Source organism: Peromyscus maniculatus, chromosome 16, assembly GCF_049852395.1.
Source record: "Peromyscus maniculatus bairdii isolate BWxNUB_F1_BW_parent chromosome 16, HU_Pman_BW_mat_3.1, whole genome shotgun sequence".
In the NCBI taxonomy this organism is placed as follows: Eukaryota; Metazoa; Chordata; class Mammalia; order Rodentia; family Cricetidae; genus Peromyscus; species Peromyscus maniculatus.
This window is the reverse complement of record NC_134867.1, coordinates 64,680,070-64,703,984: the sequence shown is the minus strand read 5'-3', so window position 1 is coordinate 64,703,984 and position 23,915 is coordinate 64,680,070. Positions and strand designations below refer to the sequence as shown.

At 50.4% G+C, this 23,915-nt stretch overlaps 1 protein-coding gene and 1 non-coding gene across 20 annotated transcripts in view; both read left to right on the top strand.

The window, feature by feature from the left end:
- The window catches only part of Unc93a (unc-93 homolog A), a 40,701-nt gene extending 21,545 nt beyond the window's left edge, over positions 1-19,156 (top strand). For 9 of the 19 annotated variants that reach the window (XM_076552914.1, XM_076552910.1, XM_076552911.1 and 6 more), the window contains 7 exons: positions 2,941-3,122; positions 3,590-3,819; positions 5,278-5,403; positions 7,953-8,173; positions 10,640-10,775; positions 11,801-11,932; positions 18,765-19,156. In XM_076552914.1, coding sequence (XP_076409029.1) covers positions 2,941-3,122; positions 3,590-3,819; positions 5,278-5,403; positions 7,953-8,173; positions 10,640-10,775; positions 11,801-11,932; positions 18,765-19,030 — 1,293 coding nt within the window. In that variant the 3' untranslated portion in view covers positions 19,031-19,156. Of the gene's footprint in view, positions 1-2,426; positions 2,550-2,940; positions 3,123-3,589; positions 3,820-5,277; positions 5,404-7,952; positions 8,174-10,639; positions 10,776-11,673; positions 11,707-11,800; positions 11,933-17,035; positions 17,331-18,565; positions 18,721-18,764 lie in introns of those variants that run through there. The other 10 variants (XM_076552918.1, XM_076552917.1, XM_076552919.1 and 7 more) reach the window with 9 other exon arrangements.
- On the top strand, positions 5,490-5,652 carry LOC121823300 (U1 spliceosomal RNA). Its single transcript, XR_006064715.1, has one exon. It is a non-coding gene; the product is annotated as a U1 spliceosomal RNA (small nuclear RNA).
- Positions 19,157-23,915: the final 4,759 nt, after the last annotated feature.

Sequence of the window (23,915 nt, the reverse complement as noted above, 5' to 3'; positions counted from 1 at the left end):
AGAGGAGCCCAACGCTGACCAGAGCTCTCAGGGGTTCACGAGACTTGCAAAGCAGGCACGCTCACTGCTGTGAGTGAGATGTGCCCCGTCCAAAACTCTTTCTAAAAGGGCCAGGCTGGACCATGTTTCTAGCTGCTCAATAAACACCAAGTACCCAGGCAACCCCACTTCAGGGGAAGGTGCCCGACTCCACCTTTTACACAGATTGTATCTTGCGGGCCGCAGAAATATATCATAAGAACTCAGCTGGTTATGGCAAAGTCACTACCTGGAGAGATCAGGGAATTCCTCCAGAGGAAGCCAAATCCCAAGGAGTTTTTGGTGTTACTTGGCTTGTTATATATCAGCTGTATTCTGTTATGAAAATCATGTGTGCCTTCATAGTTTTCCCAATTGACTTTCCCCTAAGAAGGACTAACAGTGTAGACTGATCACTCTCTGGACATACACATTCCAGGTATTTGGAGAACAGCCTCAGGAAAGGCTTTCTCTGGAACCAGTTATCTCCCTTAGCCACTTTCAAGGACTACAGGAAACACCACCCAGGTGGGCGCCCATTGTTAGTCCCAGGTGGACTAACAATGATAACAGCCCACATGCAAGTCTCCTGACTTACAGGTAAATTCCACAAGGGGACACCACCTAGGTCAGTTAGACATTAAGTAATAGCTTTACACAATTTAGCTCAGACCCCTCCTTTCTTACAGCCTTACTAACTTTATAGACCTCTAACTACTTACCTAACCACTTCTAGGAATATTTGGATAACCTTCTGTGATAACAGCTATGCTCAGCCAGAACTCCCAGTTCAAGCCTTCCTGTAATTATCATTATTGGTAGCATCCGGCCAGGTCCATCACTGGATGGAGGAAAGTACCTTATCAGAGATACCTTTGTACTCTCTAAGAACAGACTTAAGCATCCAGGCTACCTGTTTGAGAAGGCCTGGTGGATGTGCTAATTAAGCTTAACTTCCTCCTTTCCCAAACCTTACCTCCAGTTCCAGATCTCCCTTTAGCTATCACCAGAGGCATCTAGCTGTACACAGGTTGCCTAGAGACTGAGCACACTTTCCCCCACCCTGCAGAAAAACGGCAGACAGCTTGGACAGATAGGAGCCACAGGAAAAAAGAAGACAGTTTTATTTTCTCCCATTGACCTAGCAACTTATAGATTTTTAACATCTTTTACCAAACACATTTAAGGTTATAGTTGTGCACGTAAGACCCCTCTTCTTAGATATTACCCATATTTAGCCTTTAGTTGATTCATTAGTCACTTCCCCTTTGGGTCACAAATGGTAATTAACAACTAGTGCCCTTCTTTGTAATTCTTATCAACCCTCCATTTGATCCTGATAGTGGACAATCACTGCCTGAGGAAGTTCAGGCTGAGTGTCCTGGGTGGAGGGGAGGATTGTGATTTTGGGGAGATATATAACTGTAAAGCAGAGGAGAGAGGGAGAAGAGAGAAGAGAATGGAAGAACGAGATGGGTAAGAACTTGAGAGGAACGAGCTGAGATGGGGAAGAACTAGATTGAAGAGCTAAAAGAGAGGACTAGAGGAACGAGATGGAAGATGAGGAAGAGCCAGATGGGGAAGAACAAGATGAGGAAGAGCCAGATGAGAGAGAAGGAGACAGGAGAGGAGCTTATAGGGGAAAGAACTAGATAGATGAGAACCTAGAAGGGACAGAACTAGATGAAGGAATTAACATAGAACATAGAGGGGACAGTAGATAAATATAGAGAGAAATCAGACAAGAAAGGAGCTAGACATGAGAACAGAACTGAAGCTGTGTATAAAGGATGTTATGCCAGAGGAATTAAAGCGAATGGATCAAAGAACTCTGAGTGCGTAGACTGATTCACCGACCCTAAAGATTCTCTGCTGGTTGATAGAGCCTTCTGCGGACCCTGGGAGGGGACTATCAAGGGGCTGGACCCCCATAGTCCTCGTTAATTGTAGGGATTTTAAGGACTGGCTAGAGCAAGCCACAGTGTCTGTTGGGCACAGCTGAGCCACGTGTGGGTGCAGAATGTGGGAAGGATGGGTAGGACAATGCGGGGGGGTGGGGGGGGGTGGGGGGGTGGCATCTGTCACTCTCTTCCCCTCCTCCCCTCTCCTCCTCCTCCTTCTCCTCCCTTTCCTCCTGTTTGCTCCTCCTCCCTTTCCTCTTCCTTTCCACTCCCCCTCCCTCCCTCCTCCTGTTCCTCCTCTTCTTGCTATTCTCCCTTCTCCTCTTCCTCCATCTTCTTTGTCCTCCCCTTCCTCCTCCTCTAGCTCCTCCTCCTCCTCCTTCTTTTCCTCATTCCTCCCTTCCTCTTCCTCCCTCCTGCTCCTCCCCCTCTTCCTGGACTTTGTTCATCTCTTCCTTCCTCCTCTTCCTCCCCCTTCCTCCTCCTCTCATTCACTTTCTCTTACAGATGACAGAAGAAGACAGGGTTCTGCTGGTTTCTTGGACAACAAAGTCCAGGAGTGGCCCTTGAGCTGTTTGGGTCTGGTTAGGGATTTGACCTTTGGGTCAGTTCACATCAGCGGCATGCCAGGTACTCCTGTGGAATAAGCACAAATCACGGTACAGCGCAGGGCTCCGGACACGCGGGGCTCCAGATGGCGGCCACTGTCTCTGCTCTGAGCAGGTCTTCCCTGCAGCTCCACTATGGATTCCTCCCACCTTAACCTGGAGACTGGAAGCACAAGTCCAGCCGAAGGCCTCACAGCGACCATTTCTGAGCCCTGGATGCCTCCGCCCTGGTAGCCTGGCCCTGCAGCTGGCTTTATTTGCCATGACTGCAGTGTCCTTGTTTAAGAAGGCTGGCATCAGGGTGGCTCAAGGGGCCCTGAACCTGGGCCCAGCACCCAATCACACCTTGGTTCCTCACCCCACACAGTCCCCTCAGCTGTCCCCTCCTCTGACGGCTGGTCTGTCTTCTACAGAGCAGCCTCTACAGTGAGGGGGGCCTGGGGGTGGCGACACTCAGCACCATCTACGGGAGCATGATGCTCTCCTCCATGTTCCTCTCACCTCTCCTCATCAAGAAGTTTGGCTGCAAGTGGACCATGGTGGGCTCCATGAGCTGCTACTTGACCTTCTCCTTGGCCAACTTCTACGCCAACTGGTACAGCCCCTCCCCACCCCACCCCCGCCAGCCCTCCCTTAGTGTGTGTGCCCTGAGCACCCATGCAGACCACTGTCCTCTGAGCTTCTACAGAGGGACAGCATCATGACACCCTCTCTATCTTTCCCGTGTCCCTGCTGGCTTCTTCTCATGCTCCCTATCCCAGAGCGTACCTCTTCTTGGGAATCTCTCCTCACTCCCCCACCCCCAACACACACACACACACACACACACACACACACACACACACACACACACACATCCTCAAGGCCCTAATGGTTAGAGAGTCTGATGATTCTCAGGGAGATTCAGCCAGCAGGGGACAAACATCCATTCCCTGTGCCCCCAGCTTTTGAGAGGGGATTACACTGGCTTCTTTGGGCACACCCTGATCCCACTCCATCCTGTGGGGCCTCTGTATGGACACACCCTGATCCCTTCCTCTATTCTGCTGGGTCTTTCTGCAGGTACACCCTGATCCCCACATCCATCTTGCTGGGCCTGGGTGCGGCCCCCCTGTGGGCATCTCAGTGCACCTACATCACCATCGTGGGAAATTTGCAAGCGAAGAAAGAGAAGAAGCTGGGCAAGGACGTGGTGAACCAGTACTTTGGCGTCTTCTTCCTTGTGTTCCAGTCTTCTGGAGTGTGTGGCAACCTGATTTCCTCACTGGTATTCAGCCAGACACCCACTCATGGTAAAGAGTGAGGGCTGAGAGGCCTTGGGAATAGTTAGGTCTCCATGAGAGCAAAGTGAGGTCCCAATTCCACCTATATACCTGACCTTACAGTGGAGGCAGGTGGCCCTGCCAGTCTGGGGACAGTCAGGAGGCTAAGTAGCTGTCTTTTCCACAGGTACCCTGTGGAGGTCGGGGAACCCCTCGGGGAAAGGTGTCATGGGGGAACTGAGCACTCACCAACTCTTGCTAGTGTAATGTGGGTCCTGAGTTGCTGAGAATTTACGTGGCTTATTTCCCTATAAAACTGACCCACAAGCCAGTGTTAAAACCATCTGTCAGACCCCTTATCCCATGACTGGGGGAATGTTCCATGTCTGTCTCCCCTCAACCCCACCCACGCAGGGTCAGAGTCAGCATCCACTCCATGCCACTCCCAGGCTAGGGGCTTTAGTCTTCCATTCTTGCAGCAGAGCTTTCCAGAAGAGACAACTCTGGAGTAGGTTGGCTTCTCTCCCTCCACCCTGGCCATGTGTCTGGCTTCTCCTAGGCGGCACATGCTGACAGAAACTCAGAAGTCACCAGTCTTCTTCCCTTCCTGGTGACAGTGTGTCCAAGGCAGGGAAGACACTGGGCCATGCATGTGGTCTTGTTCACAATCACTACCACTCAGGCAAGAAGCTGCAGAGACTGATATCAAACCCAGTCTCTGTCACAGCAGGTGGAGGGACATAGACTGCTCTTAGATGCAGCCAGACCACTACTCATTCCCTGAGTAGTAAGGTAATTCTCCAGTGGCATGCCCAGAGACGAATCTATCCCAGATAATAGTCCCTCACTCCTCACAGATATGCCCAGAGGCTGTCTCCTATGTGACTCTAGCTCCTGGCAAGCTGACATCATTAACCATAACAGTAGTTCCAACTCTGTGTGTGCGTGTGTGTGTGTGTGTGTGTGTGTGTGTGTGTGTGTGTGTACACGTGTGTGCGTGTGCGTGTGCGTGTGCGTGTGCGTGTGTGTGTGTGTGTGTGTGTGTGTGTGTGACACATTGGGCAGGTATTAACCACCAAACCAACCCCCTCTCTCCATATGTATTTATTTTTACTTTATGAGTTTATGAGTACAGGTGTTTTCCCTGCATGTATGTTATGCCCCATGTGCAAGTAATACATACAGATGCCAGAGGGCATTAGATTCTCTGGAACTGGAGTGACATACAATTGTGGACCAGTGCTGGGTGTTAGGAACCAAACCTGGATCCCCTACAAGAATAGCCGGGGGTAACTGCTGGACCATCTCTCCCAGCCTACACCCATTGTTTTTTAACCAATAAGAGAGTTAGCACTCATTTTTCTGAAACAGGACAGACATGAAGTCACCTGTCCTAGGTGACCATGCTTTCACTGCTGATTTTGGCCTCAGGTATCCCGCGTAGTCACTAGAATTCTCACCTTGTCGTCTTGATTTCGACCTCCTCAGTGACCATCCCAGATTCCCAGCTCCAGTCCTGTGGAGCCAAAGACTGCCTGATGGCCACCGTGGCTTCCAATAACACCTCTAAGCCCTCCAAGCAACTCATCTACACCCTGCTGAGCATCTTCAATGGTGTGTACAACTGCCCAACCTCCCCCTGTGGCAAAGGCCCTTCTCCTCCAGCCCATGAATGAACTTTCTCCGTAGAGACCCCTGCCACACTTCCCTGGCAGAAACGATGCCACAATCAGGAAGGTGGTTTTCCCAGGGTAGTGCTTGTCCATTGCAGCCTGGATATGTTGGCGCCTGTGATCTCCCCAAGCGTAGGGAACACAGCGTATAGTTTGTGGTAGTGAGGGACTATGTTTGTGTCTGCCCTTTAATAAAGGAAGCGAAAGCCCTGCGTGTGGTAGGGCTGGGCCATCTCAATGGCTGACCCGAAAGCAAGCTCAGGGGCCAGTGATGTGCAACAAAGCCACCTGTGACCATGCACGGTGAGGGCACACAGTTCTCAGAGGAGGATGTGGGCAGAAAGGGGAGTGAAAAGTGGGGGCCAGGGAGATGTCCCGGGAACTTCCATGTTACCGCCGTCCCTGATCATCTGTGATCTAGACATTTATTCATTAAATGTCCTGTTCACATTCATGTGGTGGCGGGGACAGCAAGGGCTCACCTGGCGTGTGGTTCCTCAGCACCCACCCCATCCCCTTTCTGCAGTGGGGAGGCCAGACGCCTGTGGAAAGTACTGGGCTAAAATGATGTCCCTGTCTCCTCTCCACCATGCCTAGACAGCCTCAGAGAACCTGGGTGTGTGCAATGGCAGCGCTCATCAACTGGAGGGGTACTCTTCCTGATCGACCATGTCAGGCAGTAGATGATTCAGGCGTTGAGCATCAAGTGGTCTCACTACCTCACTCCCTGTTGTCTTTGAAGTGTGTGTGTGTGGGAAGCCACAGATAGCACCGATGAATATGATTCATCAGTGCTGTTCAATAGAACTATGTATCCCTGGAGAATTCTGTCCTCTAAGTAGCAGGTCAAGGGGCTTAGCAAGGAGACTGTGCCCCAGGCCAGGTGGAGGAGACATTGTCTTATTCTGATACCTGGAAATCTGCTATGACTCTCTTTCGAGCATGTCACCATAAACAAGAAAGGCCAAAATGGGCAATAATGCCCACAGTGCCATCTCCCTGGAGTGATTGTCGAGGGCTCTACGTGTTGCATTCATAATGATGTTTTTTGGGGTCTGTCTTTAGAATGCAGTGTCTCAGTTCCAGGACGCCAGTTCATGCCTTGGAAGGTCAAGGACCACTTGGCATTGGATACACACACCTCTGAGTAAGAGGATGTGACTTCTGAGACCAAGACCCTCCACTCACAGGCTCTCACTGCTTCTTGTTAGAGATGGCGTTCTTTAGACCTCTCCAAACTTGAAGTCTTTTGATGCAGGGTAGGCCACAGAGAAGGAGCTGCCTACCTGATGGTGATGAAGAAGAGACAAGTGTTTTCTAATATTTACTACCAGCCAGCATTGGGATGGTTGGAAAGAAGACACATTGTACTTCCCAGGTCCAGACACCTGTTCATGTAAAGGGTCATTGCGATTCAATGACTCCTCTCTTGAGGCCTTGTGGTTCTTTCACAGTGGAGGGGGGCACATCCACAGGCCCCTGGCAAGAGCCATCCAGCCTCGTGGGCACCTAAGAAGCAACACTGAAATGTTGCATTAAAAGTGATGCTGGAGGGTGTGTGCGTAGTAGTCAGGAGGGTAAGTGGCTGAGTTGTAGAAAGCTTTGAAGAGATCTGGACTTTTCTGGGTGTCAGTGTGTGAAAGGGGGGGGGTTCTATGATGGGCGCTGAGACTGGGTGAACCATCTTTGTAAACATTTACCAGGGCAGCTGGCTTCACCAAGCCCACAGTTCAGCAAGGCTGGGCCACAGTGTCCTGATGGAGTCTGACACACACTCCCTGGCTGAACCTCACACCTAGAGTTTGGACATGTCAATCCCTAGGGGAAACTGCCCTTGCCAGAAAGTAGAATGGCAGTGCTCAAAAGATGTCACAAAAGGCACCTCATATCACTAGGGGACAGGAGGACCTCTGTAGAAGCCCGGACACCCACATAAACATCCGTTTCCTGTGCAGGGAGATGGAGGTGACTGGAGAGGTGAGGTGGGGGGATGGCAAAGACAGATTCATTTGCTCATTGCATTTTGCAGTTTTTAGATGTGCAGAATGTTCAGGGTCAAATGAACAGTTTGGGATTCTTCCCCCGCCACACACACAGATAACCCATTGACACCGTTCAAAGTACAAATGCAGTAAAAGGTCCCAAGACTCATGGTGCCCTCTGTTAATTGTCCCTCAAAACACACCCCTCTCCAAAGCCTGTCCCCAGACAGCCTATGTCTGCGGGGCCTTCAGGGTGTTTAATGCACGGATAGGTTTCTACGTGCCTCTTCAACTGACACACCGCTTTGCTTTCCTCTCGTTGTCTTGTCTTGGGGGACTTTTGTTTTTAATCTTCTTTAAAAAGCGTGCTATTCCTCTCTGGGTGACAGCCGTGCGGATCCACTGTGGTGGGTTAACTGTAGACCTAACACATACATGGTCCGTGGAGATGAGGGGTGGGCCACGTCTGACCCCGGCAGCACCGACACCTGTCTGTGTGTCCTTCCAGGCAGCAGTATCCTGGCTATCCTGCTGCTGATCGTGTTTCTCGAGTCTGTGGAAGACAGAATGGAGAACGAGAGAGAAGCAGGGCCCAGATCACCACCTCTCTGGTCGACTTTACTGGCCACCTTCATGCTGTTTAAAAACGACAAGCGTCTGCGCCTCCTGATCCTCCTGCCGCTGTACAGTGGGATGAACCAGGGGTTCATGAATGGAGAGTACACAAAGGTAGGAGAGGAAGCAGCCCAGGGCTGTGTACCCATGCCCTCCCTACCTAAAGGGACCTGAAGGTGTTCCAAGACCAGGGGCCCGGGGGCCCTTGGGTGGGATCGGGTTCCCTGTTCTACCGAGGCTGAGTCTCGGATTTGAGGCACCCGTCTCTAACTTCTCAGCTGAAGGGAGGACTTCCTACTGGCCAATGTCTTCCCTAGGAAGGGCAAGGCTGGTGGGAGGCAGCTGTTAGCAGCTGTGTGTAACACTCATGTCCATTCTGCTGACCCTGTGTTCTCAGTGCTGCTAAATAATAAGGGAAGATATTAAACCCTCGAGCAGTGTTGAAATTCCTTCCTGTGCCAGCTTTCATATGGTGTACCCCGGTCTAGAAACCGTGTGGCTTGCCAGTCTCAGCTCTTGGACTTCTAAACTTTTCTGTGCTCACAGAAGTCCTTTCCATGTGGGGCGACCCGGGCCACAGGGACACACAGAGTGGGCCGTTCTCTAGTGACTGATACAAATCACAACTTCTGTCTTCTATTGGGGGCCGTCCCCAGGCTCCGTCTTTCTGAAGAATCCTGGTGCTGTGGGAAGGAGGGAGTTCTCTCCTGGGTGAGACTCTTCCCCAGTATACACTGGCTCATGGTGGTCTTAGGGCAGATGGGGAGGCAGGGCATTCCCCAGTCCTACCTTTAAACCTTGTCCTGTCCTCCTCACACTAGGAAAATTTCTACCCCGTCCTTAGCCAGGAGTAGTGCTCCAGAACAACAGAGCACACAGTAGCCATCCAACCTAACCCAATTTTCCATAAACTGCAGTTATCTCTGGACAAGTGTGCCCTGTGCGATATCTAAGTGTCCTGGGTTTATCTAGCAGTACCACCTTTGGGGGTTAGGTGAGGGGGACAGGAATCAGTCTTGCATCTTTTTTTTTTTTCGAGACAGGGTTTCTCTGTGTAGCTTTGCGCCTTTCCTGGAACTCACTCTGTATCCCAGGCTGGCCTCAAACTCACAGAGATCCACCTGCCTCTGCCTCCCGAGTGCTGGGATTAAAGGCGTGCATCACCACCGCCCGGCTCAGTCTTGCATTTTTATTAAAGAAGGTTAGAAAGGGACCAACCCTGGCAACCAAGGAATGAGGTACCACCCAGGAAGGTGGCATGGGCTCAGGCTTAGGGACTCAAGGGAAGACTGATGGCCTGGGAGGGCCCAAGGAGACTGTCTTGGCAGCAGCTAAGGGAACTCAAGGGAAAGCTTCAGATATCACAGCCACATTCTGCAGGCTGAGGGGCTGAGGCTGTGGATGCAAGAGAGGTTGGGGTGGCCTGGAATCACCCTGGCCTCCTGTGCTTGTCTGTCTAGATCCCCCACTGGTTCTCATCATGTTCATGTACTCTCCATCATCAGGTGGCTCATTGCAGTCATTTCCCTCATCCACGCCCTGCATGTCTGCTATGGAATCATCCTTTGGTACACTGTAAATATTTGTTACTGTGATTGGGTTAATAAAGAAGCTGACTGGCCAATAGCTAAACAGGATAAAGTTAGGCAGGGAAGCAAAACTGAGAATGCTGGGAAGGAGAAGGGTGGAGTCCAGAGTCGCCAGCCAGGTGCAGAGGGAGCAGGAGATGAAATGCCATGCTAATAAAGGTACCTCCACATGGCAGAGTGTAAATAAGGAATATGGATTAATTTAAGTGTAAGAGTTAGCTAGTAACAAGCCTGAGCTATTGGCCCATCATTTATAGTTCATATCCAGCCTTTGAGTCTGTTATTTGGGACAGGGCAGTTGCTACAGGAAATGTCCATCTACTCATGTCCTTATCATCTTCATCCTCTTTTCCTCACCACTGTGCTCTGTGGCTGGCTGGCTGGCCAACAGGCACCAGGTCATTGCCTTTCCTTGTGGTGCTTTGGAGCCAGGTGTGATATCAGAAGCACCATTCTTAAGATGGTTTTAACAGATTCAAAAGGGAACGTCCAGAACACCTCGGTGATTTGCGTGGGCTTCCCTTCCCATCAGACATCATGTCATTCTAGCTTCAGCCAGCTATGCCAAGGCAGCCATCCTCTTGTCCCCAGCCTTTCCTACAAGTGTCTTCAAGTGTCCTCGATTCTGCCAGTAATGGAGGTCAAGTGTTGAGGCTGCCCAGTGGCCTCCCTAGCCATCTATGGAGATTCCATTTCCCTCACCTGTCCTTAGGCCTAATAGAAAATTATGAGATATGTCAATGTCCTTGTTAACACTCTGTAAAATAGTGTATCACACCTATGGAAAAGAATGTGTAGGAAGGGGTTTGCCAAGATGTCTGTCCATTCTGATCCAAAGTAGACCCTGTCCTACATACCAGTGTTGCCCTCCTAGGCTGGGAGAGGCAGGTCCTCGGCCACATCAGCATGTTAACTTCCACACAGCAGCTGCAGACTGAAGCCGTAGTGAGACCTATACACACCAGTAATGCAGCTCTATGCTTCTCCCTAGTCTTTTGCCACCTGTGCCCTGGGCATCCATTTTGTGGGCTATGTGATGATCTGCTTCTCAGGTGCCTCCTCACTGTGCTCTCTGCTGTATGGGAAGATCTCCAAGTACACGGGCAGGGCTGCACTCTTCGCGCTGGGTAAGTAGACACACCAGTGAGCCTGTGCTCAGGGTACTATGTAAAGAAAAACACACGGGGCAGTGGGGGCTGTGGAAGAGGCTAGAAAAGGGGAGCCCTGTAGGTGGCATGCTTTCCTGCCCTCCCTGTGCCCCCTGCCACCCCTTGCCTTCCTCCAACAAGAGGAAGTGTAGCTGGATTTCTTGGACGGCCAGCCCCCAAATTATGACATGGAGATGAATTATTAATTTATGAATGTTTGGCCTTAGCTTAGGCTTGTTTCTCGCTAGCGAGCCTGTTTCTGATCATCTGTTTTACCTCAGAGCTTTTCACCTGTCTTTCATTCTGTATGTCCTACTTTCCTGCTTCCTCCATGTCTGACTGTCTGGCCCCCAGCTGACCATCTGGCCAGCTCCTCTTTTCTCTTTCCCACCAGCCCTGCCTATCCCTCTTCAGCCTTGCTCTTGGCCATTCAGCTTTTTATTAGACCAATCATGTGCCTTAGGCAGGCAAGGTAAATCAGCAACACATCTTTACATAGTTAAACAAATGCAGCATAAACAAATGCAATACACCTTTACATAGTTAAACCGATATTCTATCGCACAACAAGGAAGTACATGTTCTGCCTCACAGAGGTCTGCACAGAAGTCATGCCCCAAGGAACAAGCCCAGATATCACTGTTCAGGGTTCTCCTGGTCTCCCCTCCTCCACCCCATACTCTTTAGAAGCCTAGCTCACACTGTTGGGAGACAACTTACTGGTCCCCCAGCTACAGGCTAGGGTTCCACAGCCCAGAGCCCCATAAGACTGTGGGTCCTGTAGGTCCTCATGGTCCAGAGGGCCCCCCTTTTGGAGTCAGCCACACACTCACACACCTGTGTTTTTTCTGCATCACCTTTTGTCTGTGCACTGCAGGAAAGCATTAGAAAGTCTGGAGGAAGCACATGGGTACAGATGGTCCCCAACCCAGGCTGCGTGAGGCCCTGGCCACCAGAAGCAGAGGCGACGCCACCCACTGTCCTGTCTTGTTTCCTCCGACCAGGTGCCGTCATCCACTTCTCCTGCTTTATCACCCTCCTCCTGTGGCACCCAAACCCGGCCCATCTACCTGTCTTCTTTATCATCCCTGGCCTGTGGGGGATGGCAGATGCAGTCTGGCAGACACAGAACAATGGTGAGTACCCAGCACAGGCTCACGGTGCCTCAGTCTCCCTCAGTCAGCTGTCTTGAGGGTAGCAAGGCCGGAAGGCAGCCATTAAGGTGGAATCCAAGCTTTCTGGGTGTGTCTAGTCGAAGTCCCCATTAGAAGGCAACCATGGAACCAAGGGAGGTGAGAAACAGATAGGTCTCAAGGACCATGCTGTAGGTTTGAAGTGTGTTCTTATCTCAGAGCATGCATGATGCAGAAGGAGGGTCTGGTGAGGCCAGGGGCTCCATGCAGCAATGTGGTCTCCTGGAGTTGCTCACAGTTGTGCACAGATGAGGAACCAGAGGAAGTGATGGCAAGGAGGATCTATAGAGAATCCAGATAGGGGCCACAGAACACTAGTACATCTACCACCCTGTGTCCTGTGGACATGAGGCCATAGGAGGTGGAGAAAGGGACATAGAGGAGGAATATGCCTATGGACAGAGATGAATACCCCTGATAGACAGTCAGCATCTGAAATGGAGGGGAGAAGGTCCAATGCCCCCCTCACCCACAGAGCCAGAGATGGGGAACGTGACCCCTTGATCTTGGAGAACTGACTAGTGGTAGAAAGTTGAAATAACTTATGAAGAAGCCATGGTAGAAGCCACCTGTGAAAGACCTTCCCCAGTTAGAGTGCATGATCAGGAGATCAGCAAGACCAGCAAGTGAGGGCCATGGCTAGACAGGAGGACCGCATAGCTCTGGAATGCCGCTGTCCCCGTGGTCTGTGGAGTAGAGACACCAGGCCCAGGGGCTGCACCAGAGAGACTCCAAGAGAGTCAGTGGTATGGCAAAGTGGCAGAAATGCCAGGGTATTGGCACTGGATCTGTTGGAAGCTCTTGAGTCTACCCAGAGAGCATCTGAGAGGACTTTCAAAGGAAGGGCACTAGGATGAGAAGTGTGGGAGCCCACAGAGGTTTCCTAGTGAGATCTCAGCTTGCTTTATCTAGCAGAGCTGCATTAGGGGATGGCTTGACCACCTGCATGGTTACCAGGTGTCTGGGATGGTCTACATTTGGCTGCACTGGGCGGGTGGTGGTGGTGGAGGAGGTGAAGGTGGTGGAGGTGGTGGTGGTGGTGGTGGTGGTGGTGGTGGTGGTGGTGGTGGTGGTGGTGGTGGTGGTCTTTGCTCTACCCCTTGACATTTCTTACAAAGCCCTTTAGCAGAGACAGAAGGGGCTGGTGGGTTTTGACCCAGGCCCTCCCGCCCTCCCGAGGCTATCCTGTGCTTCTGTCTCTCTCCTCTATATTTCTATCTAAATCTTTTATCCCTTACTCCTCAAGAATCCCTGAGGTAAATAAATGTGGGAGCCAGTCTCCCACAGAGAAGAAGGCAGGATGTTGTGTGGATATTGACATTGGTGCAGGATACGTGACCGGATGTGCATTTGGGTGATGGTTATGTTGTAATGAGGCCAAGGTCAGAACCCTCAGCCCTAAGTCTCCCACAAATACCTAATGGCCTGGATTGTGCTAACAATCAGGGAAGGGCAGGCTCTGTGTCTGGAGTCTGGAAGGTCTGGGTGAGCCAGGCCTGAGGGAGCCCTGAGATGGATATGGTTCAGAAGTTACCTCTTTCCCACTACAGTGCCGTTCCGCCTACACTCAGGACACATTCAGGCTTAGACACTGGTTAAAGAAAACCCACAGTAGCTTGAGGCCAGGGTTTCCAGGGATGGGAGACCTGGCCACTTCTTCTGTATTTGTATGAGATCACAGCATGTTGCTGCAGATGGTGGACCGCATCCTCCAGAGCTGTCCTGGCTGTCATCCCCATGTGATGTCTGTTTACAAGAGATGGAAAAAAATGCCTTAGAGAAACCTCACACAGCTGGATATAGGGGTCTAGTTCAGCTGGCTTCAGTGGAGCCCAAGTGACAAATGTGTGTGTGCGGCTGGTGCCTTCCTCTAGTTTTTTGTTTGTTCGTTTTTGACCAAAGTCAGTAACTAGGAACAAACAGCTGGACTTTTCATGGGCTGGGGTGCACTCCTGTTCTTAGGAATATATGGGTTCATTGTGTGTGTGTGTGTTTGTGGGGAGGGTGGGGGCAGGGTAATCAGAAACTCACTTTAGCTCTTCTTGGAAGTCCAGAATTATAAAGCAGTGACATGGCAGATCAGCTAGGGATCTTAGACAGTCTATCCAGCCAGTGCCAGAGAGAAACGGCATCCAGCCCTGCACTCGCACCCAGGCCCGAGAGTTCACTGAAACACGCACGGAGTCCCATCCTCTGCATGCTGACAACCTTCCTAACTCACTGAATTCTCAAAAGCATTTACCAAAGCAGAGAAGGCACCCGGACAGACAGCCTGCTTTATCCCATCCTCCAGAACTGCAGAGGTTTAAAGTTTTCACAGTAAAAACATTTTGTTTTCTTTCTCTCTGGAATACATAGATAATCACTTTCACTCTCCTTTTCTTTATTTGGACATAAACCACTCACAAAGGCACCTTTGTTAAACTGTTCAAATCACCTAAGACCCAATCTATATATCATGAGCACTCAAGTCCAGTGAGTGACTTGAACAATGACTCCATTGAATAAGGGACACTTTAAAAATGAAACAATTTCAACCTTCTTTGTATAGGTAAGAGTGTGTTTGTTGTTGTTAAAAGACAAACTGGTTTCTTTGAAAGTGTGTGCTGGCGGCCACCCCAGTGAGGAGTGTCGCTTTAGCGCTGCGTCCCTGCAGCTAGTTCCACCCAGCTCCCCACACCACAGCACACCCACACGTCATCCAGATGGTTGTCTGCCCCTTTTCGACGCGACAAATTGCATGTAGCTTTGGCCACACCTCACAAGCAGTACTGTGTGGGGCTTGGGAAATGCAGAGTGGGTCAGAACGTGAACAATGTGGTGATCTCAGTTTAGATCCTCAGGATGGAACCAGTGCTGGGGAACCGAGGCAGGAGATTTGCTGAGACTTGCTGGCCAGGCAGTCGAGCAGAGAAACAGAAAGCTCCAGTTATAGTGAGAGACCCTGTTGCTGTGGGATGGCATTCTGTATGCTGTGAATATGTGTTGCTCTGATTGGTTGATAAATAAAATGCTGATTGGCCGGTAGCCAGGCAGGAAGTATAGGTTGGGATAAGCAGACAAGGAGAATTCTGGGAAGAGGAAGAGGAAGAGTCAGGACTTGCCAGCCAGACACAGAGAAAGCAAGATGACAAGACAGAACTGAGAAAAGGTACCAAGCCATGTGGCTAAACACCGATAAGAATTATGGGTTAATTTAAGTATAAGAGCCAGTCAGTAATAAGCCTGAGCTAATGGCCGAGCAGTTATAATTAATATAAGCTTCTGCATGGTTATTTTATAAGCGGGCTGTAGGACTGTGAAGGGGGGGGGGCTTGGCAGGATGGGAGAAACTTTCTGACTATACCCCATCTTCAGGGAATAAGGTGAGGGTGACAGAGCAGGATGCTCAGTGTTCTCCTCTGGCCCCCAATTGTACACACATGCACATAGACACACAAAGGACAGACGTGGTGGTATGTTCTCATCTAATTCAGAGAAATGAATGAGCTCAGCCCCCCACTGTTTGAGTCAGCATCTTTCAAACTCCTCAGTTTAGTAGTGTGTTGTAGGGCTCAGACACTTGCTCCTCTGGCTGGGGCTGGGTACCCCGAGGGCTTCTGAGTTTCCACCTCCCAGCAGTGAATCTGTGCCTCAGCTGCTCTTCCTCTCTGACAGCTGAGGGAGGAGGGCGGGTGCAGTTGCTATAGCAACCCTCACATGCCACTGTGCTGCATTCAAGACACAGAACGCTCATCTGTTAGCCCTGTTAGCTGCTGAAGGGGCTCGCTTTCCAGTTCACGGGTGCACGGACTCTGACTTCTGAGTGCCCTGTTTGTTTAACCTGTCTTTGCGACAGATGAGATGCCTGTTTGCTCCTCACATCACCTCAGACTAAGGACTCCGTCTGAGTCACGTTAGCCTCGAGTGCCCCCGAATAGATGAGGCAGACAGGTCAGGCTGATGATGCTGAGGGCAAAACAGATTTCTTTGTAACAAACAGGTTAATTCACAATAGTCTTATGTATCCAGACAAGCTACATAGACTGCACCAAGTCTGCACCCAGCCAGAGTCCGGTCCCTGGGTTTTATAACCAGGGGAAGATGGCTGCCATCAGGACATGGGCTCCCTGTGGCTCGCAAAGGGCAGATGCCCTGGGGTCCCAGTTTACCATAAGCCTCTGTTTCCTGCTCTGAGACCCTGTGTTGGGTGTTACCCTGCACTTGGCATCCATGTCTGTGTAGTTAGTACAGGGGTGGTCACCTGCTTGCCATGCCCCCTCACCCATCCATCTGGATATTGTTGCTGGTATGGACACCTATTTTCTCATGTGCCTTCCCTTGGCTTGTCTGTCTAGTTGTTACCAGTGTGGACAAATGGATACCTCGTCCCCTCCCTTCTCTGTCTAGTGATAGCTTGCGTGGACACCTCGCCCTCAGGGCTGGGTTGATTAACAGGCGTTCCTGGAGGGAGGGGGTTTGCTCTGCCCAGGTGCCTGATTCTTCTGAAAAGGCAGTTCAGGCTACACACCCAAATCCTTAGCTTCTCGGCTGTCTGGAACGTAGCTTCTGAGGGAACTGTGTTGGCAGAGAGGAAGGGACAGGGCCACTTCCGCTGGTCCAGTTGCCAGACGGATCAGCCTTGGTTATCAGTTCTGGAGTTCTGACTTTCCCTCCCTGGGGTCCTCCATATAGAACATCTCTATCCTGGGTCCTCCATCCTAGGATCCTCCATGTTGGGCCTTTCTACCCAAGATCCTTCATTCTGGGGACCCCATCTATTCCAGGGCTTTCCCTCATGGCATTCTTTATCCTGGGTCCTCTGTCTTAGGGTCCTCCACCCTGGACCATGGTGGGAAGTCAAACAGGATTTCTAGGGATGGTGTAGGGGCTAAGGGTGGTCTTGGTGAAGGGGGAGAGTGTGTAAGTAGGAGCTGGCACAGCAATCCGGGGTGTGGACAGACCACAGAAAACCACCAGGGCCTGCTCTCTTCTCATCCACCCCCTCCCAGATGCACCTGCCACTCAGCCATGTCCTGCAATGGGATCCTTGCTGCTCTCTTCCAGATCTGTCAAAAAACGCCCTGCCCAGCACCGGAAGCAAAAGTGACTCGCTTGTTCAGAAGCAGAGAAGCATCAGGCTGTGCGAGTTTCGAGTTTTCTGTAACCCACAAAAAATACCCTTGGCTGGGGATTACGGCAAACATGGATTCTCTTGCCATCTCTCTGCCAGGCTCTTCCACTCAGGAGGTCTCAGGAATACACACATGTATACACACACATAGGCGCTCTGTGTCAATTTAAAATGAAAAAAAAAAAAATCAAGACTGCTGAGGACATTAAAAAAGAGAAGTCGTGCCCAGCATGGTGGCGCTTGCCTTTAATCCCAGCACTCAGGAGGCAGGGGCAAGCAGATCTCTGTGAGGTCAAGGTCAGCCTGGTCTACAAAACAAGTTTTAGGACAGCCAAGGCTATACAAAGAAGCCCTGTCTTAAACAAAAACAAACAAACAAACAAAAAACCAAAATAAAAATAGAAGCCACAGAGCTAGTAATAAAAGTCTGGGGACTTCCGAGTGGCATTGACTCCATCTCTAAGCACTGGGCAGTGGGTATCACCTGCTAGACTGCTACTGCCCAAGTGACTGGCATACCCTTGAAGGACAAATACGGCTTCCATGACTGTAACTCATTACCCTTTGGTTCTGGGGATGGGTGACGAGCTCCACCTCATCTTATACTGGCTAAAGCAACTCCATTGTATGCCAGGCATGCATCTTGGTACCCACCAGCCATTTGTCTCTGACTCCAGCTCCTGGAAGATAAGTTCCCGATAACCCCGACTCAATAACCCCCTACCCAAAATGTGCAAATGTACAGCCGTGACTATCTACTTGTTATAAGACTAACTGCTTCTTTGCTTCTGCGGGCACCCGAAGATTGAGTGGCCTTAGCCGCGTCGCTTGGCAGAACAGACCAGCGTTTGCTGGCTTGCACAGCTGTGGGAGGGTCTCGTGCTCTTCCTCTTTAAAAATTCTTCTCTCAACTCTTCTCACAGGAATCTCGAATTTGGCTCAGAGACTGTTTGCCCTGCTAGCAGCTAGTCAATAAACTCTTTCATTATGATTGGGTTGACTCTATGGTCTTTCCCCAGGGGTCACAAACTCCACACGACACACACTGAACTCCTTGCTTTCCTTCATCTTTAGAGTGAGGACTGGCCGGCTCCGTCCAGCAGCTACTGCTCTGGGACTCCTGTGTTCCCTCTCCTGTACTGTCCACTGCCAGAGGACATCACCTGACTTAGCAGCATAATTCTGTGCTTTTTTTTTTTTAAGAAGAAGAAAAAATCCAGATTTTTTTTTCAAGAAAACTGGCAGTGACGAGGCTTGTCTATGTTCAGGATTAATTTAATGGACCGTGTCTGAGGTCTTTGTGTACGTCTGTGGGTGTCTATGGGTGGTGTGTGTGTGTGTGTGTGTGTGTGTGTGTGTGTGTGCACATGTGCGCGCGCGCACGCGTGTGCATGTATGTACATGTGTGCATGTGGCACCAGAGGTCAGCATTGTCTCAGTCACCCTCCATCTTATTTTTTCAGAGTCTCTCCTTGATTCAGCTGAGTCCGCTGGCTAGCAAGCCCCAGCTTTCCTCCCTCCCGTCTCCCAGCACTGGGTTATAGGCCAGTGCCTGGCATTTTCTATGGGCACTGGAGTCAGACAGATCTCAGGCTCCCACGCCTGCACACAGGGTCTTGTCTGGCGTCTTATGCAGCGTTTTCACTCTCATCTGCTCCACAGCTCTTTATGGTGTCCTGTTTGTGAGGAACAAAGAAGCCGCCTTTGCCAACTACCGCCTTGGGGAGTCCCTAGGGTACGTCATCGCCTTCGGGTACAGCTCGTTTCTGTGTGTGAGCACCAAGCTCGGCATTCTCTTGGGCGTCTTGACTGTGACCATGATGGCTTATGGGATTGTTGAGTACCTGGAACCCAAGACTACTAACAAGTCTGTGGCTACAGAAGAGAAAAGCCAGGCAGAAAAAGAAGAAATGAAAACGGAAGTGTGAGTGCAGCCACGCCACGGCCAGAAACTCGGCCTGGACCAGCAGAGCAGTTCCCTGTAGCGACATTCAGTAGATAGACTCAGTTATTCATGATTGTTTCAGCAATATGTGGACATTCTGATGACCATGTGTAGTTTCTATGTATTTTTTTTTTCAATTTAACAAATTCCCGTCCAGGTTTCTACTCACAGAGATCAAGAGTATATGCAAAGGACTGGGAATTTTGTAGCCTAGTGCTGGTGTGCCTGCTAAGCATGCACAAGCTCAGTCCCTAGTACTACGGAAACAAAGCAATGGCTATGTACAGGGGCAGGGAAATGGCTCAGTCAGTAGAGATTTCCAGGCCAAGCATGAGAACACTAGTCTGAACCATTGACACACGTTAAAGGGGGTGGAGGATGGTAATGGTAATGTGTACTTGGAACGCTAGCACTGGCGGGACAGAGGCAGAAAGATCCATCGGGCTCATTGGCTGGCCAGACCCAGGAGCTCCGGGTTCAGTGAAAATCTTGTCTTAGAAACTAAGGTTAACAGCAGCTGGCATCACCTAATGTCAACCTTTAGCCTAAACACACACCAAACACACACACACACACACACACACACACACACACACTAAACACATACATACATACCACACACACACCACACACACACAGAGACACAGACTACACAGACACCGCACACACACATACACACACACACACACACACACACACACACACACACACACACACACACACACACTTGCCATGTCAGGGATTGTGCGTGTTAGAGGCCATTGGAAGGATTGCAAACGGTATGCTTGATGCTCAGCTATCACTGTGGTGAAGTCAAACATAATTCATGCATAGTACCTGCCAGGTGCTCATGCTATGGCTATGGTGGAATCAGACATGGCACGAGTGTCACATACCACACGTGAGCATATATAGTCCTACGGCCACCATCCGCTACAGTCACCGTCCGCTACAGTCACCATCCACATTCATCATCCCAGTCGTGTCTCTTCACTCTTCCTCATCTTGAACAGCTTTATCAGTGACAGCTGCCTTTTTTCCACACACACTTTTTTTTCTCTCAGTCCCTGGCACCTTTGCCCAGACTCCCATGTGGTTTTGACATGTCTTCTTTTCTTTTACCTCTGTGTGGAATTTGGCCATTTCTGAAGACGTCAAATTCATGTAGAAGGTATTCAACAGGGCAAAGGACCCTTGCATCCCCTCTAGCCTGGAGGCTCAGGGTTGTGTCTTGCATGGGAACAGGTGTGAGGTGAACTTGATTTAGGTGTACCCTGAGAACGCTAATACAAAGAGGAAGATAGGAAATGCATGTGTGTGAACATGAGGAGACCACAGAGCTGCTAGCAGGTCCCAGTCATGGTAGAGTCCTCTGGTATGGGTCTGAGACAGAGCCACAAGCAGTACTAATTTTATTTTTCAGGAGTGGCTGAGAGGAACTACCACAGACATTACCTGATGAATGCATTGGGTGGCTTGCTATCAGATAACTCATCTGTGTGGGTGGGCTAACCTGGCCTAAGATTGTGGATTGCCTGCATGTCTTAGTATTCCCACACAGAATACAGTATTCCTTAGAGAGTAATACTTTGTCTTCCAGTGAGCTTTCCTCATCCCCAGCTAGTGCCTTGAGGGCATCAGTGACAGAGGTGGGGACATTTAAAACAGGAAGCTGGAAAGATTTGCCTGTACTACACACGTGTCCCTGTAGCTAAAGGTGCTTCATGCATGCACAATCCCCACACCCCGAGTCGCTGCGTCACATCCCGAGAATGGCACAGCATTCGTAAGAGGAGCAAGTTTGGGGGCACTGACAGCAGACGTGGAGACCTGGACCTCATCCTCTGCTGATGAGAAGCCCAGCGCCCGCTGCTGTTCTTGCTTAGGAAGGTCTTCCTGTCTGGGCCTCTCACCTGAGACCTAAGCTTTGTTTGCTTCTAGTTCATCCATAATGCAGACAATGCAAAACAGGCTCACAGGTCACACAGGAGGACTGCGCCACATGAACAGATGAGGCGCTTCCTTCCTTCACCTGAAGAGTGTTTAGTTAGCATCTTAGACACAGCCAGCAAAGCCGGGCAAAGCAATAACATTCCACTCTGGAGAAACTGCTCCTTTCCACAGTGTGAAATGAGTCCGTGGGCAACTGGTGTCTCACTAAGCAATAAGACAGGAAAGACAAGAAGAGGGTCAGCACCAGGGTAAGGGAAGGAAGGTCCGGAAGGCTCCGTGGGAGCATTAATGAGTGCAGTGCCTACCCTGCGGGATGAAGGTAGGCAGTGGTCAGATCTGGGGTGTGTACTCTAGTGAGAGTCTGCAGGATGTGGTGATGAGAAAGAGAGCCAAGATCCCCAGAAGGCTGACCTAACAAAGAATAGAGCTGTCCCTTCCTTACCCAGAGTCTGACTCAGGTAACATACCGACGTCCTGGCACTGGACGTGTTAATTGATATGTTGCTGACTCTCTCTCTCTCTCTCTCTCTCTCTCTCTCTATATATATATATATATATATATATATATATATATATATATATTTGCATGGACATTATCAATAGAGAGTGAGGCTGGAATTCACAGCAGACATGATGATGTTGGATGTTCCCGTCACAGAGGTGACAGATCACACACAGAAAGAGCCCAGTTCCGCGTGGTGGAGTGGAGGAAAGCAGAACTCTGGGGTCTGCATCCTCAGACCTTGCAGGGTTGTGAGGGTCAGGAGGAATGAGAGGAACCAGGGAAACAGGTCAGGGAGAGAAAGAAAGTCAGGACCCAGTTACTGACCGAGCTCTGACCAGGACTGCTCAGGGCGGTTCTCGTGCCTCTGTGTGTGGTTGGAGGAGGGAGGCTCACAGCCTGTATAAGCACAAGACTGCTCCATGCGGATGATGGAACGGAGAGCATTTACTGTCTATTGTGCTGTGTGAGACGTGAAAGCATCTCTGTCCCCAACAGGCTTCCCAGCCAGGTGACCAAGCTCACCATAGGCACGGCGCCTGTGGGTTGGGGATGATGGGGACCGCAGAGAATGGACTTTTGAGTATTGTCCTCTGGACTTCAGGGCTGTTGACGGACTTAAACATGATCATTTTATAATCGTTAATCAAGGGAGCGACACGTGTAATTAACATAGAACAGGCCTAAGGGGCCAAGGAGTTATCTTTGGGGAGGTGGTGGGGAGGGGTCCTTGGAGCCCTGGTGGGCCTGGGAATTCTGTTTCTTGCACAGGAAAACTTGGCTATAAAAGTTCAGAAGACAATACTCACTAAGGGTGGATTTGGGCCACAGCGATGGGCACACCACGAGTGTACTGCCTCCTTCCCATGCAGCCTAGGCAGAGGTGACCCTGGACCTGCCATGGGACAAGCCAACGCTTTTCCGGGGCTGCTCAGTAGCCACAAGTCCAGACTCAGTGTGGCTGTTACTGGGGTACCACATCCTCTCAAGCCTTTCCGTGAGGTCACGTGGACACTGAGGCCAGGAGAGAACTGAGCCAGAAGGAAACCCAGCAGGAATCTAGAGACGCCCGGCTCCCAGCCAGGCAGTCTGGTGACCGAGAAAATGCGATGCTCAGAAGATGGCCTCTGTGTTCAAACGCTCTTGGCCATGGCCGCTAGCCTGGGTGGCCCCTCTCCCTCAGCCTGGATGTTTAAGCACAGAGTGAACCCAGATTCTAGAAGCTTCTCAAATGGAGGGGAAAATTAAAAACTGCTGAATAAATTTAGGATCTCCAAGTCCCTAAAATAGCTAATCCAGGCCCAGAAACTGCCTTCCTCTGCTACCTCCTGGACTGGATACACTATCCAAGCAGAATATATGTCAAACCCAGCTTCCCGTTTATGCTCATAAGGAGCACAAACTTCATTAAACTTCATTTTTTTTAATAGAATTTACCAGCATCTAGAGCTGGAAGATAATTCATAATCAAGAAAGAAAAATGCCCTGTGGGTTGCATACCACTAGCCCTGGCTTAACGTTTTGTCTATAGCTGAAGTTTTCTTGGTCCTGCCTGGCCCAAATCTCTCTCACCCGCCAGTCCCGCAGCTGCTTGGACCCAAGCAAATACACAGAGAGACTTATATTACTTATAAACTGTATGGCCATGGAGGCTTCTTGTTATCTAAATGGCTTACCAGTATCTTACATCATGCTTCCCCATGGCGGTGGCTGGCAGTCTCTCCTGCCTCAGCCTTCCTGTTCCCAGAATTCTCCTCTCTGCTTATCCTGCCTATCCTATACTTCCTGCCTGGCTACTGGCCAATCAGCGTTTTATTTATCAATCAATCATAATAACACATTTTCACAGCATACAGAACACCCCACAGCATTTTCCTGGTAGAGTTCAGCCAGCATCTTGGGGATGACTTATTGTATCTGAAATACATGAACAGTTAACAGTCAACAAGGCTGGCAACTCAGTGGGCTAATCAGAAGGTTTGTTGGCCCAGGAAGAAATATTTCCTGTTGAGATTCACCACCTAGGCAGCACTCAGGCCCCTGTCATGGACACTGGAAGTCGTTAACAACCACCTTAGCCGAGGGAGGGGTGTGGCCAGTGTCGCTGGAGCTAGCAGAATATTAAAGATTATTCTAGAAACCCATCTGCCTTTGTGAACAAGAATCCTTTCATGGTTCCCCAGCCCACAGCACTGGGAGATCCCAGGAAGAGAAGTCCCACCTCCAGAGGAGGCTGTAGCCTTCCTCAGGACAGGTTGGTCTCGGAGCCCCCAGGCAGTCACACTGACGCCCCCAGGGCACAAATAAGGCAGCCCCTCTGGCACTCACCGCTCACCCGCTGGGGTCCTGGCTGCCAGTCTTCTCTGAGGTAGGGAAGGCCCTCCCTTTGTGAGGACAGCAGGCTGTGTGTTGC